Here is a 17,382-nt window from a genome sequence, read left to right as displayed (position 1 = left end):
AAATGAGAGCAATTGTGTATTAAACCATGTTTAACGACATTCGTATGTACTGCTAAAATAATCTGTGCACAATTCCAACATTAAGGGCACAGATAATCAGGAAAAACCACAATATATAAATTTGGTTTAGGGAACCTTCATGCACTTTAATATATGACAAGGAGACAGGTGTTTTGAGAGGAAGATGGCCCCACCCTCACCTGAGCAATTCTCCATCACACTGGAGAGCTAAGAAAAGGAATGCTATAGGAGCATTCAGTGTCTCAATTATTTTGGTTTTATTCTGTAAAAACACAGTTAACTTTACTGCTGGCTGTTCTGGAAGGACTGCAGCAGCAACTGGTTCCTTTACTAGAAAAACCCAGCTCACACATGCACTCACTATATTAAGGAGGGGGAAATAAGCCCCAAAAAGACTTAAAACATGCAACTATAAACTTCACAATTTTAACACACAGAACATATTCTCTTTGTAATAAACACTGTATTTTAGAAATACTTAGTGACAGTCTGCAGAATAGACTATTTTCCCTTCAGTTTAACTATTTTACAGGGGAAAAAACATCAGAAAAAATCCCAGGCTAATATCCAGCTATGCAAGGATTTTTTTTTTTAGATCAAGATAAAAGGAACCTTTTTACAAAGATTTCTTCTAACATACAGCTCTATGTGCTAACCACACCTAAAACCCCTTTTTCATTGTTTTTCCCTATTAAATTTAAATATGCTGAGTGAAGAGTCTTCACAAAAACCAGCTCCCCATAGAATGTACAAGGCACCCGTGGATTTTGCCTTTTTTCACATTTTCTCCACTTAGTATTGTCTCATTTCCCTACCAGCTGCTTCACCATTTCCTGAGCTGCACCATCTCGTGCTGTGTCCAATATTAGACACAGCAGTGACAGAGCAAATGGGAAATAAACAGCACAGTTGATCAGGACAACTGGCAAAGGATGCAAGCAGCACATCCAGAAGTGGTTATAAGTGAAAAAAGCCCCAAAACATTTGGTTGTAGGAGCTAAAACTACTGATCTTTAAAAACACAGCAAGATCCTCGCTGACTTGACTCTGATCAGCTAGAGAGAGCTCTGAGAATGCAGCCTGAGTCCTTTTCCAAAGAGCACATGAACTGAGCACTGAAGTAGGAGCAGACATTTTTCAGTGCTGCCACTCCCAGTGGAGGGAGGAGGAGGGAAAGATGGGCTTGAACTCAGGCGGTCTGAACATGAGGGTAACTCAAATCTAAGCTGGATGATCAGTGACCTGCTATGTACCTAAAGAGACAGTGAATACAGGACAAATAACTATTTTTGCCAAGCTAATAAAAAGTGTTTGTTTGAACTATCTTGGCAACAACATACACAATCAGAAGAGTATTTAGACCCCTCAGCTGTCCCCTTCCCACATCTCCCTGCTTTTCTTCAATTCAAAATGAGGAATCAGTGGGCAGCTGCTGGGACAGACACCTGAACACTGAGTGAGAAGCAGCCTGTCAGATGCTCTCCTACTGAACAACTGAAGAGACACTGGCCAGAAAACGTTACAAGCCAGCATTTTCCTGTTTAATACAGTTGTCTTCTGGCTTCGACTAGCTTGCTGAAATGACAATGGACAAATTTGTTGAACGTGTTTTGAGGCTAATTTAAAAAAATAATGATGCAAACATTGTAAAATTGTGCTGCATGTTGTCAAAGACATCAAGTTTGTAAACGCCTCATTTGCAAACAATCTGTTGCTGAACTCTAACCAGTTCAGACACTCACTGATCTCTCACCACTATAATTGCAGCTATTTAGCACTTTTATTCTTTTAATAATAAGGATAGCAATAATACTTAGAGCATAGAAAGAAAGCAGTATTTTTGTGTATTTTTATAATTTTGTAGAACTTATTAGCCATTAAAATATATTTTACACATAAAAGTCTCCCAAAAAGATCATAAAATTAAACTGAAATACTGGTACTTGTTAGCAACATTATTCCACTCAATTGACAGTTGAGATAAAGCCATTACTACATCCAATTTAAGGACTGAGATTTCTTTTAGTAACAACAATCTTGGAGAAAAACTTAAAAATCCTGAAATATAATGTCTGAACACTCAATTGATCACATTGGGTATCTAAACTGGAGCACCAAGGCACAGCAAACGAGCCCCATGTTTGTGGCACTGTGCTGGTAGCTCAGGTGAGGGACCTGGGGGAGCACATGCAAAGGTAAGTGGTAGATGCCTCTATTTTCTTAAAGCCCTGCATAAAGGAAGAGTTTTCTAACCCTTATGATGGTCATTTGACCCAGATCTGATAGCACAGATGATGGAGCATTATTAAAGCATGAGGAATCATAAGCTCTGTGCTGGCAAGACAGAGACAGCAATGATGGGTTGCGTGAGGAGTTTGGGCTGTGTGAGTGGAGCTGTTCAGGGATGACAATAATTACCTGTGAAATGAATATTCATCACATGGGTGAATTCAAGGCTGAATAATATTTCACTGGAGAGTTGGGATAATGTTAAGCAGAATTTGGCCAAAGCTGACACAGCTCACTTTGCAGCGAGGTCTAGTGCAGCTGGATGACACACAGATGGGTGCCAGGAATTCATCAACTGGAGACACAGCCTGCAGCAGGCAGGGCTACCCCCTGTTAGAGTTTGTAAATACTAGCTGAAAATTAGCTAAATAGCTTTTTTATTCCTGAATGTATGCCCACCTCTATGCCAAGAAATACATTACTACTGCTATTTCTGCAAGCAGTTAATAGCATTGAGCTATCCAATGCCAGCCCTTCCTTTTCTCCACAACTCCAAAATCTCTGTCAGAGAACACCTTCCTTTTTAGAGTAATATAATTTTTCAGAGGCAACTATTTCTAAATGCACAGTCAGTCTCTGCCAACTTCTTTGTGAGCAGCACAAGCCTCCAGCCAGCTGAACATCTGGCAACTGCCCCAAAAGCATAACAGCTACTACAGAGGGATTGAAGTAGAACACCTTTAATTTTTAATGTTTGCCTTCTTTATTTAATAGATGTTATCAGGCTGGGGAAAAAACCCAATCAACCAAGCAACCCAAACGCCCAAAAAAACCCCAAAGATAACGTGTGCCAAAAGTCCTCAAATGCTACCAATGAAGAAGGAAAAGTGTGGGGAGGAGCCAAGGGATAACTTTAAAAACAATGACATCTTCAATAGTCTGATCCAGCAGCTAGGGCATAAAGATGCACAAATGATTCTGTAAGTAAGGCTTTTCCTTTTAATTGTCTGAAAGCAGACTAGTTTCCTAAGCATACAATAAAAGCAAACTATTGGCATCCATCCCTGAACACCAACACTCTACAGATCAATAGCCAACAATTCAACAATTAACTGCAAACTTTTAAGTAATTGCTGCTACAGTATCAGCTTAAACTCACACCTAATAGGCATAATTCTCACTGTTACCAGGAAGAATCATATCCCCAGAATCAACAGCTCAATTACTCCCTTGAGAATCTATAGGCAAACCAAACCAACCAAACAAATACTACAAATATTTCCTTTCCAAAGCCACTAATGACACACTTCTGACAAAACACTACTCAAGGTTATGTATTGACACATGCACAATACATAATTTGTAATGAACTCCTTTGTTGTTAAAGAAGAAATATTATTTTTTGATTTACAGGAGTATGTCTAGTAAAGGCAAAGAGCTATTTTCATACAGAATTAGTATTAAAAACAGGCACATAGACTTTTCAGACTTTTATCCATAAACAGACATACAATTTTCTCCTGTATCTTCACAGCAAAATTCTACAGAAAACAAAGTCTTCATCCAAAGACCACGGCAAAATACAAAACTGTGTGTCAGATGGTTTTTCCTAAGACTAAAACCACAAACCAATAAAAATTATTGGATTCATTTATTAAGGAACTAAATTATTAGGAAATTAATTTTTAAAATCAATAAAAAACCCGAAGTATCTGCAAAATTCCTCAACCTAAGTTTAAATGCTGGGGAAGCAATGCAAACTGTCATCAGCATATCAGAACAGCACCCTGGCATAAGGCATCTGCGAGTAAGGACGTTTAAGTTACTGTGTTCAGCTTTGGCTTTACCTGCAGAAACAGCAAAAAGCTGAAAGTCCTGCCTGTGCTAACTGGGCAGGTGCAGGGCACACTGTGTCCTTCATCACAGACACGAGTTCAGGGTGTTCTGACATGAAACTACACTCTGCTCAAGGACATCATGCAAACTGATACTCCAGTCAATTTATTTGTTTTTTTACTTTTTTCACTAGAAATCACTAAGTGATTTCACTAGAAATCACTAAGTGGATACACAGGAGTAGAAATAAAATATATTTAAAGCAACCAAAATATTCTTTATATGGTTGCAGGCACAAGGGGAGGAGGAATGCTCTTGATGCAGCTGGGAACTGCATTTTCATTGCTATTCTTACACTAAGTAACTGACCTGATGATCATCCAAGATATGCTCACATAAATGAAGATTTATCCATGAAGAACAGGCAGCTATTTCCCTTTTTTCCTTTCTCAATTAAAATGCAAGGATTTTTTCATACCATGCCCTTCTCTTCATGAAATCTGTATTTCCTTTCAGAGAGTGTAAAAGACAAATGAATTTCATAATCCGTTCCCAAGTACAAAATGAGAAAAGGAACATTCAGCAAGAGGAAATTACTAATACATTTTGCAAGTAACAAAGGTGAATACCTCCAGGGGCAACTATTAGTCAACATTTCTAATACTTATCTATTTAAACTATTAGCAATTGACTCCAATTACAAAGAACAACCCCAAACTTGTCCAAAGTTCACAAGTATGTGCACACAAACTTCTGATTTCTGCCTTTACCTTAATGTTCTGCATCTCCATGTATACAAAAAATCTTCCAAGACATTTTCTGGCTGTTTTTCTGGACTAAGCAGTGTGAGGTACGAGCTTGCTTCTTAAAGTAATGCAAGTAGAACTTGTCAACAGCATTGTCAATACTACAAAAATGCCTAGTAATAACAGTAGTACTAACAAATACTAGTAGCAACAAATATGAAAACACCAAGAGAAATAACGGAAGGAAGACATTGGGGAAAAATTATAAAAACAATTCCAGTCTCTACCTGAATATAATAATTAATTTTATTACTTAGTTCCTTTGTAAGGAAACATGGACACAGTTCACACTGCACTTCAGTGTTCAAAAAGTGCCAAGAGCAGAAGGTCCAGATTCCTCTCCCTTCCCAGGTGTGCAGGAAGGGTGTTTTTGGCACTTCAGTCTCAAAGACAGACTCGTCTCACTTCCACAGGCCATGGGCAGCACAACCTGATGCTCATCTTGAGCTAATAACAGCTTCCTCTACAGCCCTCCCTGGTCTGTAAAGCAAAAGGAACACTCCTGGCTCACAGGACTGGGCTTTCCTTGCCACTTCACAAACCAATTGTGGAGCAAAGCACCTCACACATTGATAAAGACAGTGGCAACACAGAATCCAGCTTGTCAGATACTACTGTCTTCAGTTTTGAGAGAGAAAGATAAGAATTTCTATAATAGCCAGGTTCTGAGTACAATATTTTGACAGTCCAGTTGCCAATGTTCTTTCTTACACATGAAACTTTTGTAAAGGTCATCAATTCCAGGACATTAATACTGAATAAAGCATAGGTTTTTTACAAAACTTATAATTTCCATCTGATTAGTCACAGTGCTAATATTTTAACTTGAATTTGCTGGCTTCCATTAATAATCTCTTGGTGACTTTCACAGCAACTGTTTATATTTTGGTATATGACTTTCCTATGTTTTTCCTGGGGTTAGAGCTGGAAGTGACTATATCAATGTTACTCAGTACTCACATGTTTTCTTATGTAACTGGTGCTTGGGGGGTAGGGGGCAGTGAAAGAATTGTTCTGCTGGTGTTAAACATTACATTATTCCTTCCACGTTGTTTCAGCCATCTGAGCTAAAGATACTTCATCCATTTGCAGAACCCTTCCTACAGAGTGACAGCAGGATTTTAAAGAGCATCCAATAAAACTGAAACTTTGAAAAGGGAATCTTAGATTTTAAATCACATTCAGAGTTTATTTCACATAAAGACCTAAGTTCAGAAGAATTTGAGCCTCTTTTCTCAAAAGAAAAACTAATTCAAGCACTGTATTGGTTAGGGTACACCCACTCTACCGTTTATCTAGATATGCAGCAATGTCATCCACTCACTGAGCTACTTCTTGACAGTTCTTTACTTTGAGACATACAAAACCTTCTGACAGATACATAAATGAGAAATCCTGGGAAGAAATGTTATTTTGTTTCAGCATCTGCTCTACAAATGAAGATAAGCAAAGCAGATTTCTAGTTCCAGAAAATGACAGCTCTTCTTTGTTTCGAAGAGAGTGACATGAAAGACACAGCAAGAGAATGAACATTAAACCAGACTGTGGGCAGGGGCAGAGCCGTGTGCTGGGTCCCCTGCTCTGACACCCACTTCCTCCCCCTGCCTTGATGCTTGTCCCTCTTTTGATTTAACTCTTGACATCTTCTTGGACACACTTAAATGTTATAGGAAGAGGCTCTATTAATGTAACAAGAACATTTAACATAAACTTCCAGGTTTTGACAAACAGAATTCCAAAACATTAACTCAAAAGTTTAAGCTTCTCCTGTAGATATTCCATCAGTATTTGGCACAGGTCACTGTAAAGTTTGCCATATCTCATAGAAGCAGAGAATGGTTTGGGCTGGAAGGCACCTTGAATGTCATGTAGCTCCAACCCCCTGCCACAGGCTGGGATGGCACTCACCACATCAGGTGGCCTCAAACACTTCCATGGATGAGTCCTCCACAAATACCTTGGTTCCTGTTACACTGGCTGCATTACTCTACCCTTCTGATTTTTTACTTTTATGATTTCTGGCATTTGACACCATGAAAAACTGGTGATTCACAGAAGAGAATGGAAATTCAGATAGTTTGTAACTGTGCACTGACAAATGGATTGTTAAACTTGTGTAACATTTGGAGAATGCCTTTTTTTTATTCTACAGACGAGATTTGTTAGCAGAGGATTGGAAATGCACAGTTATCCTTCACTAGTTTATTTCCTCTCTCTGTAGGTTTTTTTCCCTCACTTTTCCCCCCTCTCTGGGATATTCACTTTTTAAATCAGAAGAATTACTTAAGAGAATGAACTAGTTTTGATCATATGAGGCATTTTTTTCACTGAGATGATGGCAGCTGAGACAGGATCGGAAGCAGTGTTACAGGAATGGTGACAGAAGGTTACAAGCTTTTGTAACACCTTTGTGATCTAGGAAGGGAGCACCCACTTCAGCCTCGTGGGGAAAAGTGTCTGCACATTCTGTTCACTCATGTATTTTGATTTGATGAAGGGAAGGAAAAGTATTCCCCCTGTGAGATTTCAAATGAAGGTACAAACACAGAGTTTTCTCACCCCAGTTTTTTCTGGGAGAGAAATTTCCAATTACTTGGCAAATCAAGACAGAATATCTGGAGGGGGTCTAAACCTAAGTGCTGCTTTTCCTTTCCTTAGAGTTTGCAGATACTCCCCACAGAGCAGAAGGCTGCAGTCCAGGAAGCCACAGGGAACTGCTCATGGCACTGTTTTTCTCTGGGAGACAGCAACACAGCACACCAGGAACCCCTATTTGTGCAAGGGAATGAATACAGGAGGAGACAATGCATTAAAGCTTTAGGAGTGTGGAGTCTTTTACTTTGCCTTGTATGTAATTTTTTTTTGGACAACATGAAGCTCATAAACACTCAGAGCAGATGGTCTAACATGCAGCAACAGGAGATGGAGCTTATTAGCTGTCGCTTCCTTCCGCTAGTCCACAGCCCAGAAATCTGAAGGACCTTTAAATCACCCTCTACTGAGCTGAGTCCCTCTCAGGAAACAGTACAAGGGATAAACTGTGTGCCCTCACACAGAAATCACTTCATTATGCTTCAAGGCTGCTCCAAAGCACACAGGTACAGAACATGCTTCAGTTCTCAGATTTTCTAAAATTAGCTAAAAAAACACCCAACATTAAAAGTCTAAGCATCTGGCATTTGTAAAAAAAAAAGAAAAACAAGATCCTAGTAATACAAAATATCTCAACTGTTTTTATACTAACCCTGTCTAGTAATAGCATTTTACCAGAAGTCTTCTATTTTTTAGAAAATTTTCTTCACTAAATCAGAATTTCAAGGAAAGTGCTTGCAAAAAAAATTGGTTTCATTTGTAACCAGCCTGTTCATAACATCCTCTTATAGTACCCAGGAATGCTTCATCCCATTGTCCTACAAACACCTTCCACAGCAGCTCAAGGCACAGTTCTGAATAAATGATGCAGCTTAAAGGTTAAAAAAATTCCTTCCTTCATTAACCAATGAATATCACAAAGAAAACACAGGGAACAAGAGAAGTAACTACACCTAGATGAAGACTTCCAAACTATCATACTTCTAAAAGGCTGCATAGCAGTAGTTCTCTTAAGAGCATTTTTTTTTTTACATTCTTTTTCCTGTCCTTCTCAAAACTAATGATCTCCCTTTCAGCTACCAACATAAAAATATGCATTTCACCATGTGCTGTTTACATTTCAGTAAACAGCCAATGAAATATATTTTATTTTGATAGTCTTCATCACGTGAGTACTAAACAGCTCCCAAATATGTAACTGGCAGGTAGAGTGGGAGTGAACTGTAACACCCTGTTCCAGTGGCCACCAGGTTACCACTGGGGCTCTTAACAGCAAGAGATTTGGGATGCCCCCTTCACTTACTGCTCTTTGTGGAAGTTCATGAGCACAGCCTCCTAAATTTACCCAGAGAGGTGCTCCAAATCTCTATCAAAACAATGAAAAATCACTCTGCTGGCATTGGTTTCCTCTGGGAGAGCTCCCAAGACCATAGACTTGTGGTTTGTCAGTTTGTTATTCTAGTGTTATCCATAACAGATTAAGGGGAGAATCTAACAAAGGCTTTTTTACCTTTAGACACCATTTAAAAATAAGAGAATTGAAACTAAAAGCACATACTACATATAGCCCAGATTCAACTCTCCATGGCCTGGGAGAGACACAAAGCAGATCTGCTGTCCTGAATGGATTAACATAATTCTGGGATCAGAGTAGAATATGGTTATTACATAAAAAGCTTTTGCTGCTTCACAGTTGACAAAACACCACCATGACATTTTCCTGACAGGACAAGTTCCTAGCAGTGTTTGTCAGCATGCCTTTTATTTATGTCTAGGACGACCAGTAAACTGGCTTTGACTGGTCATATGATGTTAAGAGTTACATGTGTTTAAATCTTCCTTCCTAGTAAGCTGAAAATTGCTGAACTTTAATGCACAGCAAAACAGACTTCCTATTCTTGCACTTCAGAAGTAGTTTTTCCCTCCTAGGGAACAAAAGTGCTTTTCAGCACTGAAACATTTCTGTTGCCTCTGTATCCTCACTGTTGCTGGGATGTATCAGAGGGCAGAAAGAGGAATTGGATGGCAACAGCAGAAAGCTAAAAAAGAGAGGATGAGACAGAAGCGGCCTTAGGCTGCAGAGCTCTCTCACACCGTGACCCAGGACTCCCTGTGAAGTCAGTGGAGTTCATTTGATGAAGACTTTGAACATTTAGCTGGATCTGTTTAGCTATTGGTCCTGAAGATAATTTTATATGTGCTTTTCAGAAAACATTAATCATGTCACCAATCTGGAGCTTTTGTCCACAAAAACGTTCCCTTTACATTTTAATGGGCTAAAAGCAGAATAGGCCAGTTCTTTGTGAGGCACTCTGTCATTTCCTACAATGCTAGCAATGCTGATTTTCTCACACAGATTTACCAGAAATTATTTGCTGTTGGATTCTCCTGTGAGGAATAACTCCATTTTGCCTTGCCCATAATGCAGTTCAATACACTTATCTTGCCAGGAAATGAACATTTGTCTAACCAGAAATTTACTGCCATATGCTCATATTGTTAACAATCAATAAAGTTTATCATGCCAATGACTCGATCCCAGATGATTATCCTATCAGGAATTCATTCCTCTAAACTAGTGCTTTCTTACAAATCTATAATTAACCTAAAAGCCAGAAAGCTTTTCTGTACTGCCAGCATTTGTAGAGTACAGCTCCTTTCATATTTGCTTTGGTGGAAACAGAGAAAGCTGTGGGAGAAAACAGTTCTAATTATGTAAACATGTCACAAATAAGCTCGAGATGCAATCTACGTTTGGTGCATCTATAAGAACTTTCTTTCCTCACAGCCAGGTCCATCAATGATTTTCCTAGAAGAGCAACATTTCTGACAATTTCTGCCAATTCTACTCCATCATCTTCGAGGACAAAACAGTATATTTACCATTTTACCAAGAATAAATTTACTCTGTTTGCCAGTATCTCCAAACTATATGATATTGGGTCTGCCAGGAATTTACTTTGTAAGATGATCTTGCCAGGATGAGATATTGCAGGTTTACATATCTTCAGACAAGCAGGATTCGGAATCTTCCAGTTACTAAGAGAATGCATTTTTAGATAGACACACGTGTTTAGCCCTGACTCTTCAGGAGTCAGTGATGCTCTGCCAGGAGATTTTTCCATCTGCTCACATTGAGTTGTTAGGCCAGAAAAATTTAGTTGGGCTTTAAACAGTTTTTTGTGCGTGTGGTGTTATTTGGTAAATCTCAAATTGTCAGATAACTGCAAGTTTCTGATGCAAGTAACAGCAGACACAGAATTCAGCTGGCACTGGACTCTATATAAAGGGCACCAGTACTAAAACTGAAGAACAGCATGTAAAAAAACTGCTTGATCAATAGATCAATTCTGTACTTATTTGGGGTTTCTTTTATTTTGTATTCTACAAGACCTGCAAAATCAACTAATTAATATCTCTAATGTGTAACATTTGAGATACAATTTCAGGAACAGTAAGGAGTAAAAAATACTGACACAGTTAAGTATTTTATATTTGGATACTAATTTCAATGTTTGCTATTGATATGATCACACAATATGGCCTTTCAAACTGACACAAAAAATGTTTTGCAAAACACTAAAAGTGCTGTTCAATTCTGCAGGATGAACTCCTGAAATGATTGCATTAAGTTCATGTCATGTCCATATATGCAAACATAATACCTGTGATTTTACATAATCTCAGATTTCTACTGAAACTTTTCAGAGAAATAATTCCTCAGTATTGACATAAATAATAAAATAGAAAAACTCTTTATAAAAATCTTCACAGAAATAGCTGAGATACAGCAGTATTTTGTGCAACAAATCACATTTTACTCAGAAGCTATTTACTAAATTCAGATGACTGCCCAGTTTAATTCATATAAATTATCTTGCTTAAGTAGCTAATACCAATTTGAATTTTCGTAAACATCTGAAGTGCTGATTCTTCTCACAAAACTAACTAGATCAGTACTCACACCCCTACACTCGTTCCTGTTAAAAGTTTCTCTGCACTAATTATTTTATTCTGACACAATTCCTTCCCACATTGCATCATTAGAGCTCCTTGGAATGCCATCTCAGAGACATCATTATCACCCCAAGCAGGGCTGTTACTGTGTGTCTGTTTCTCATCTCTTCTCACACCCTTCCAGGATGAAGTTCATGGGTATTATCCTCACTGTGCACTCTGTTAATTCATCACACTCAGGGAACTATTTCAGCTGCAGCTAGAGAAGAATATTATGCCACTAAAGAAGAGCATTACAGCACTAATTGGGGATACAACCTTTGATGCCCCAGCAGCCTTTATAGGGAGAATTATTTTATGCAAGTCTCCAGCATTGGCATGGTACAGCACTCCTTGCAGAACAGTCCCCTTTGAAAAGGAGGTGCTGAGGGGGTTTTGGGTTTTTAATTTCTTTTTATACATTCTAGAAACATCTTGTTAAAAATTCTGATGAGGTATTTTAGAAAAGAAAGGATTCTAAGAAAAGAAAAACCATTTACAGTTTTATGGATTCATCCAGATTTATAGTTCAAACCTGAACCTTCTTTCTGGTGTTGACTGAATAACTACCAAGAACCACCAGGAACTTCCAGGTTCCACACTGTGAAACCTGGGATCTTTTTGGAAATACTTTATTTTGGAAATACTGATTGCACTTTAACTGCAATCCTACCTGCCTGAAGTCTGAAATTTTACACTCAGCTTTACAAACTTTTGCTCTTTGAATTTTAAGCACCACCAGTTTTATATTTTAAATCTGAGCTACTTGCCAGGCCAAATATTCAGGTTAAATTTGCTGCAGAGAAAAAGCATGATTTAAATGACTAGAAAGATGTCAGGATGAATTCCTGAGAAGCCAAATGGATATACTCAGCAGTGCAATTACAATATTAAACATTCCAAACTGAATTCATGACATAAGACAAGAGAAAACTGTGATTTCTTGTACAGGTTCAATTCCATCTTTACAAATCAGTGCACATGAATATGATTTTTAAAAAGTTTTGAAGTGAAAAACACAGTGTTAAATAACAATATACTGACCTACACAATTCAGGGAACAGGTAAGGAAATATTCAAGAGCTGCACTGCATACTGGCAAAGTACCCTTAGAAGCTTAAGTAATTTTTCTAGAAATGTGGACATCAAACCTCATCCTGCAGTCTGAAGCAGTAAAAGGCTGTCTTTAGTCCAAAAAGAAAAATACCAATGTTTGAAAAAGAGAAGATCTGAAAATTCACATAGTATCTCATAAAAATCAATTTGAATGGAAAAATCTTGGGGCATGTAGCTTCAATAAAATAATCATACCACATGAGTGCAAAATACTTCCTGGTCTGCACATGCACATAACTGCTTCCTTACAGCTCAGTCCTGAATAACTGAGCTAAGTTCATGCCTGACAACTTCTTACAGAAATGCACACTAATTTGGCTATTTCTCCAAAATTATTAATGTGATTGCTTTCAGAGGCAATGTTCTGGAAGAATAAGTTCAGCATGACACAGAGGCTGGTTTCTGATGCCTAGGGTAGTGACTGCCAGCCTTTCAGACGTGCCCCAGCCAGGGATGCTGCAGCTGACAGGAATATCAATAGCAGCACAGCACTGCACACCCAGGTCCATGCTGAGGTTTTGCTCCCACAGCCACAGGGACAAGCAACAAGGGAGCTGCTCTAAGGAGATCTACAAGAATGTTTACACCACCCAGAGGTACAACAATACAGCCATATCTCAGTTAATTAAACTCTCATAGCATGTTCAAAATAAGGTCACAACCAACAAACACATCTGTTTTCTAAACAATCCTCTGTTGAAATCTATGTTTATGACTTTTTCTTCCCAAAAATAGCAGTTTTGTAATTCTTTGGAGGGAATATATACACACAGATGGAGGCAGCCAAGTATTATTACTCCCATGAATTACAGGTACTTTCAGACAACACCAGTATTATAGGTGTAACTTGAAGTAAAATATTTGCAGTAAAAAACAAAAATGCTGCAATAGCTTTGTAGCACAGCTGTTCCAAATTTCACATTAATTTACACATCACAGAGAAGACGAATTTTCCATCTTCAAAAAGCCTATTTTTCATTTTCTTGTAGAAAAATATAATTACTTTTATCTTCAGAAAATTGAAGAAGGCTTTTCTGAGTGAGCAGCAAGGGCTTTGGGGGCAGGGTGTGTGTGTGATGTGGCTTGTTTGACGATTTTGGGTTTGTTTGTTCTTAAATAAATAACTTAAGTTTTAGCTGAGAAGTACTGGCCACACTTTAATGTAATTTAATCACTTCCTTGAAGAGCAGGGAGTGACTGGCCCCAGGACCCTGCTGCTGTTACCTTGAAGGGGACAGGATTCTCATTGCTTCTGACACACTGATTCCTAAAAATATTCTCCCTGTCCCACCATCCTGCCTGGACTGGGGACAGAGCTGAAAGCAGCAGCCAAGCCCCTTCTGTGCTCATTGTGTACAAAAAGCAGCACGTGGGTTTACAGAGTCTGTCAGGAAACGCTGCAGTAAATTCTGCTCATTCCTTCCATTTCTTTAGTCTTAGTCTTTAGCTTCTGTCTCTAATCAAAGAGAAGCTTTTCCTAACTTCAGTTCAACTATTATCATTGTTCAAATATTTGTCCTAAACTATGCAAAAGGCTAAAACCAAAACTTAACTCTTGGGTTTTTTTCTTACAATACACTAATTAACTTCAGTTTTTAAATTACTTGATTATTTATATGATTAGAAATGTTAAGAGAATTGTTGTATCTGAATTAATTCACAGGCTTTATAAGCACATGCAGAGATAGCCTGCAGCCTCAATGTTGATTTTATAGCAAAATGCACCCAACATAGGCAAAGGCAGTAAATAATTAATCACTCAACATTACTAAGAAGAGTAGCTCCTACTCAAGAAAATATTTGTCTGTAGCTAGCATGTGATGGTTTCTAGAATACCAGTCAGTCCATTCTGCTAAGAAAACACCCTGTCTTCAATTAAAAAAAAAATAAAAACCTAAATTTCTGATATTACAGTATGATTACAACTAGGTACAACCTGGGTTGATACTATGAACCTTTGAGAGCAAAATGTTTGCTCAACTCCTGATAGTGTTTCAGAGTGCATAATCAGGAAGTAATAATCATAACTAGCAAATAAAATAAATTATTTACCTTGTGTGGACTGGTCAATGGCTTTTCTTTTTCTGCTATGACTGTTATAGTTAAGTCTTAGCTCTTGGCTATATTCATTCAGAGTTTCTCTGGAGTCATAAGATTGCCTTTGCTTTCCACCATCTTCGCTTTCATCTGAAGAACTTGTGTAGGTTAGATCCACCTCATGTTTAACTTTTGACAGTGGCTGGTAGGGTTTGCAGTCCATCTGCTCCATCTCTGATTAAACAGGCTCAAAGTCATGAAAACAAGCAACTGGAATGCCTTAAGGAAACAGTCCTAGAAAAAAACAACAACAATAATTCATTTCAGACATACTATATACTTTTAGGTCAAAAAGGTCCATTTTTTTGTTCCTATAAACCAATTAAATTTCATTAATATCACTATAATACAGGAAAGAAAGTGAACATTTCATATTTTACTGTTTGGGCTTTTAAAAATAGAATTAAAATAACAGCTGCTTGAAGGAAGAAATCAAAACCAAATCTTAAGCACTGTCCTGTAAGACCAAGCAATAACTGTATCTTATATATAAGATATATTACAACAACCTATATTTGATTTCAGAGATGGAACAGTTACTATTTCTCTAAAGGGATGCATATTCATATTAAGTGAAAATAATATTTTATGTCTTTTAAAATGTGAAATCTAGGAAGCAGAAAGTTCACTCTTTTTAAGTATTCTCCCATACTTATATCTAATCAAGAATAAGAGACTTCAGATGTTAGAAAACCACCACATTTTTTAAAATGAAAGTATACCACATTGTTACTCCAGAAGAGCATGCAATGCTTCAGGAAACACCTTTTTTTTTTTTAGATTTTAAGTACATTTCAACAGGAAGAAGCTTCTACCCTGTACTACAACCCCTTTCCTTCCCCTCCATCTCCCATCTGAATTTCTGCCCACACAGGGGCTACAAACCCTCAATGGAAGTTTCCAAACTGCATCTTGAGTTTTGTTTCTGTATTGTGATGCTCAAATCCAAAATCCTTAAAAACATGTGCACTGCAGCTCCAAGTGCATCTGGGGCACTTGTCCTGTACCCTTGCCGTCACTAAGCTGTTTCCATCACTAAATTTAAGACAAACTCTGCGATGAAATAACAGGGATTATGGCACAGCTTTTACAGCAGCATGGCTCACAAACCCTAGCTCTGATCAGTTTGGTTGTTTTTGCTGTTTTCTTTTCAGATTAGCAGATATTAATAACCTAGAAGAACAAATGTAACAAAAAAGGTGCCTTTAAGCATTATTTCTAGAAGACAAAAAGACCCCCGTGGAAATTCCAAGAGATTTTGCTTAATTAGAAAGCAATTTATCACAGCTTCTTCATGATTTTAAGGTCAGACGTAGATGGAAATAAGTTTAATACTCAGTTTGATACCGACCCATTTCCCATCTGCCACAAGGACTTTAACCCCACATACTGCCAGCTGCAGGCGTAAAAACAGAATCTCCAAAAGCAAAGCAGAAAAAGTGAAAACACACAAAAGGTAAAAACCCCACAGAAAGCACTTCTGAGAGAGCTAAAGAGATGGCCAACTTCTGAAACGGTCTGGATGTTTGAGACACACCTGGGGGTACTGCACAGTGCTCCAGAACTCCATCTCCTGCTTCTGTGGCCTTCCAATACTTTTGAAAGGATCAATTTCCTGAGCAGGAGTGGAAAACATTACACATGATGTGAAGAGGGAATAATGCTTCTAACATTGTAACAGACAAATAAAATCCAGACCCTCAGAACCCTTGGAGGGAAGAAACGAGACAGACCATTACAGGAGAAGTAACACTGTGGAGTGCATGCCTTGCTTTCTTTGCTTTCTCCAGGTTTCAGGAGGTTATCTGGGGAAAGAGGTTGAAGGCATGTCTTTTCTTGAAACGCTGAACCTCAGGGAGTCATGTCCAGCCCTTGAACCTGACATGGAACAGCCCTTCAGAAAATAATGGCACCTGGATAACGAGCTCTAGTATCAAAAAAAAAACTAAACAAAAAGCAACTTCTATCTCCTACTCAAAGTGGGCTTGAAAGCACCTAAGTCAATAAAAAACTCTTCAAGAGAGAGACAGAATTAAAGCTATGAACCAAGGAGCTGCCAGACAGCAAGGCCAGCTGAGAGCACGTCATGGAGCTGCAGCCCTGAACAGGGATTTGTGCAGTGGGTTGACTGTACTGTATCCAGCTGGTGATAAGATGCCTCTGTACAAGTGCCTACCAAGTAATACTTGCTTCTCCAAAGCCATTTGCTTAAATAATTTACTGTTATTTCCCAAGATTGCCTATTATTGCCAAAGTTCAGTGCTTGTTCTGTGAGTTGCTTTAATAGCGACAGAAGAACGCAAAGGGGCCCTGACTTGCAAGCAGAGTTGGCTTAAAAGATGAACTGAGGACTCTGTAGAAATGGTTACTGACAGGAAAAAGCCTTCCAATATATCCTGTCTGACAGAATAAATGGAGACAAAGCTACAGAAGCCAGAGGAAAACAAGGAGAAATTAAGGGCCTCTATTAAGAAGATGCAGTAGAGAAGAAATAAATTTTGCCAGGAAGGCAACAAGTGTAAGCAGCCTCGGACACAAGCACTGCATCCTGCTTTCAAAAGTGCAAAACCATCGATCTGACAAATTTGGCTCATTACTCAAACAAACAGGAAAAAAAAAAAAACAAACCCCACAAAACCAAACCACAGTAGATCCCCCTAAAAGATGCTGTGCATCTATTTTGTAGAAA

The 17,382-nt window shown here is 38.3% G+C and overlaps 1 protein-coding gene across 2 annotated transcripts in view; it reads right to left on the bottom strand.

Moving 5' to 3' along the window:
- TENM1 (teneurin transmembrane protein 1) overlaps positions 1 to 14,925 on the bottom strand; it is a 232,666-nt gene extending 217,741 nt beyond the window's left edge. For both annotated transcript variants that reach the window (XM_059858916.1, XM_059858917.1), the window contains exon 1: positions 14,649 to 14,925. In XM_059858916.1, the coding sequence (XP_059714899.1) occupies positions 14,649 to 14,865 (217 nt within the window). In that variant the 5' untranslated portion in view covers positions 14,866 to 14,925. The remainder of the gene's footprint in view (positions 1 to 14,648) is intronic.
- Positions 14,926 to 17,382: the final 2,457 nt, after the last annotated feature.

Source organism: Haemorhous mexicanus, chromosome 14 (assembly GCF_027477595.1).
Source record: "Haemorhous mexicanus isolate bHaeMex1 chromosome 14, bHaeMex1.pri, whole genome shotgun sequence".
NCBI lineage: Eukaryota > Metazoa > Chordata > Aves > Passeriformes > Fringillidae > Haemorhous > Haemorhous mexicanus.
This window is presented reverse-complemented; position numbering and strand designations above follow the sequence as displayed.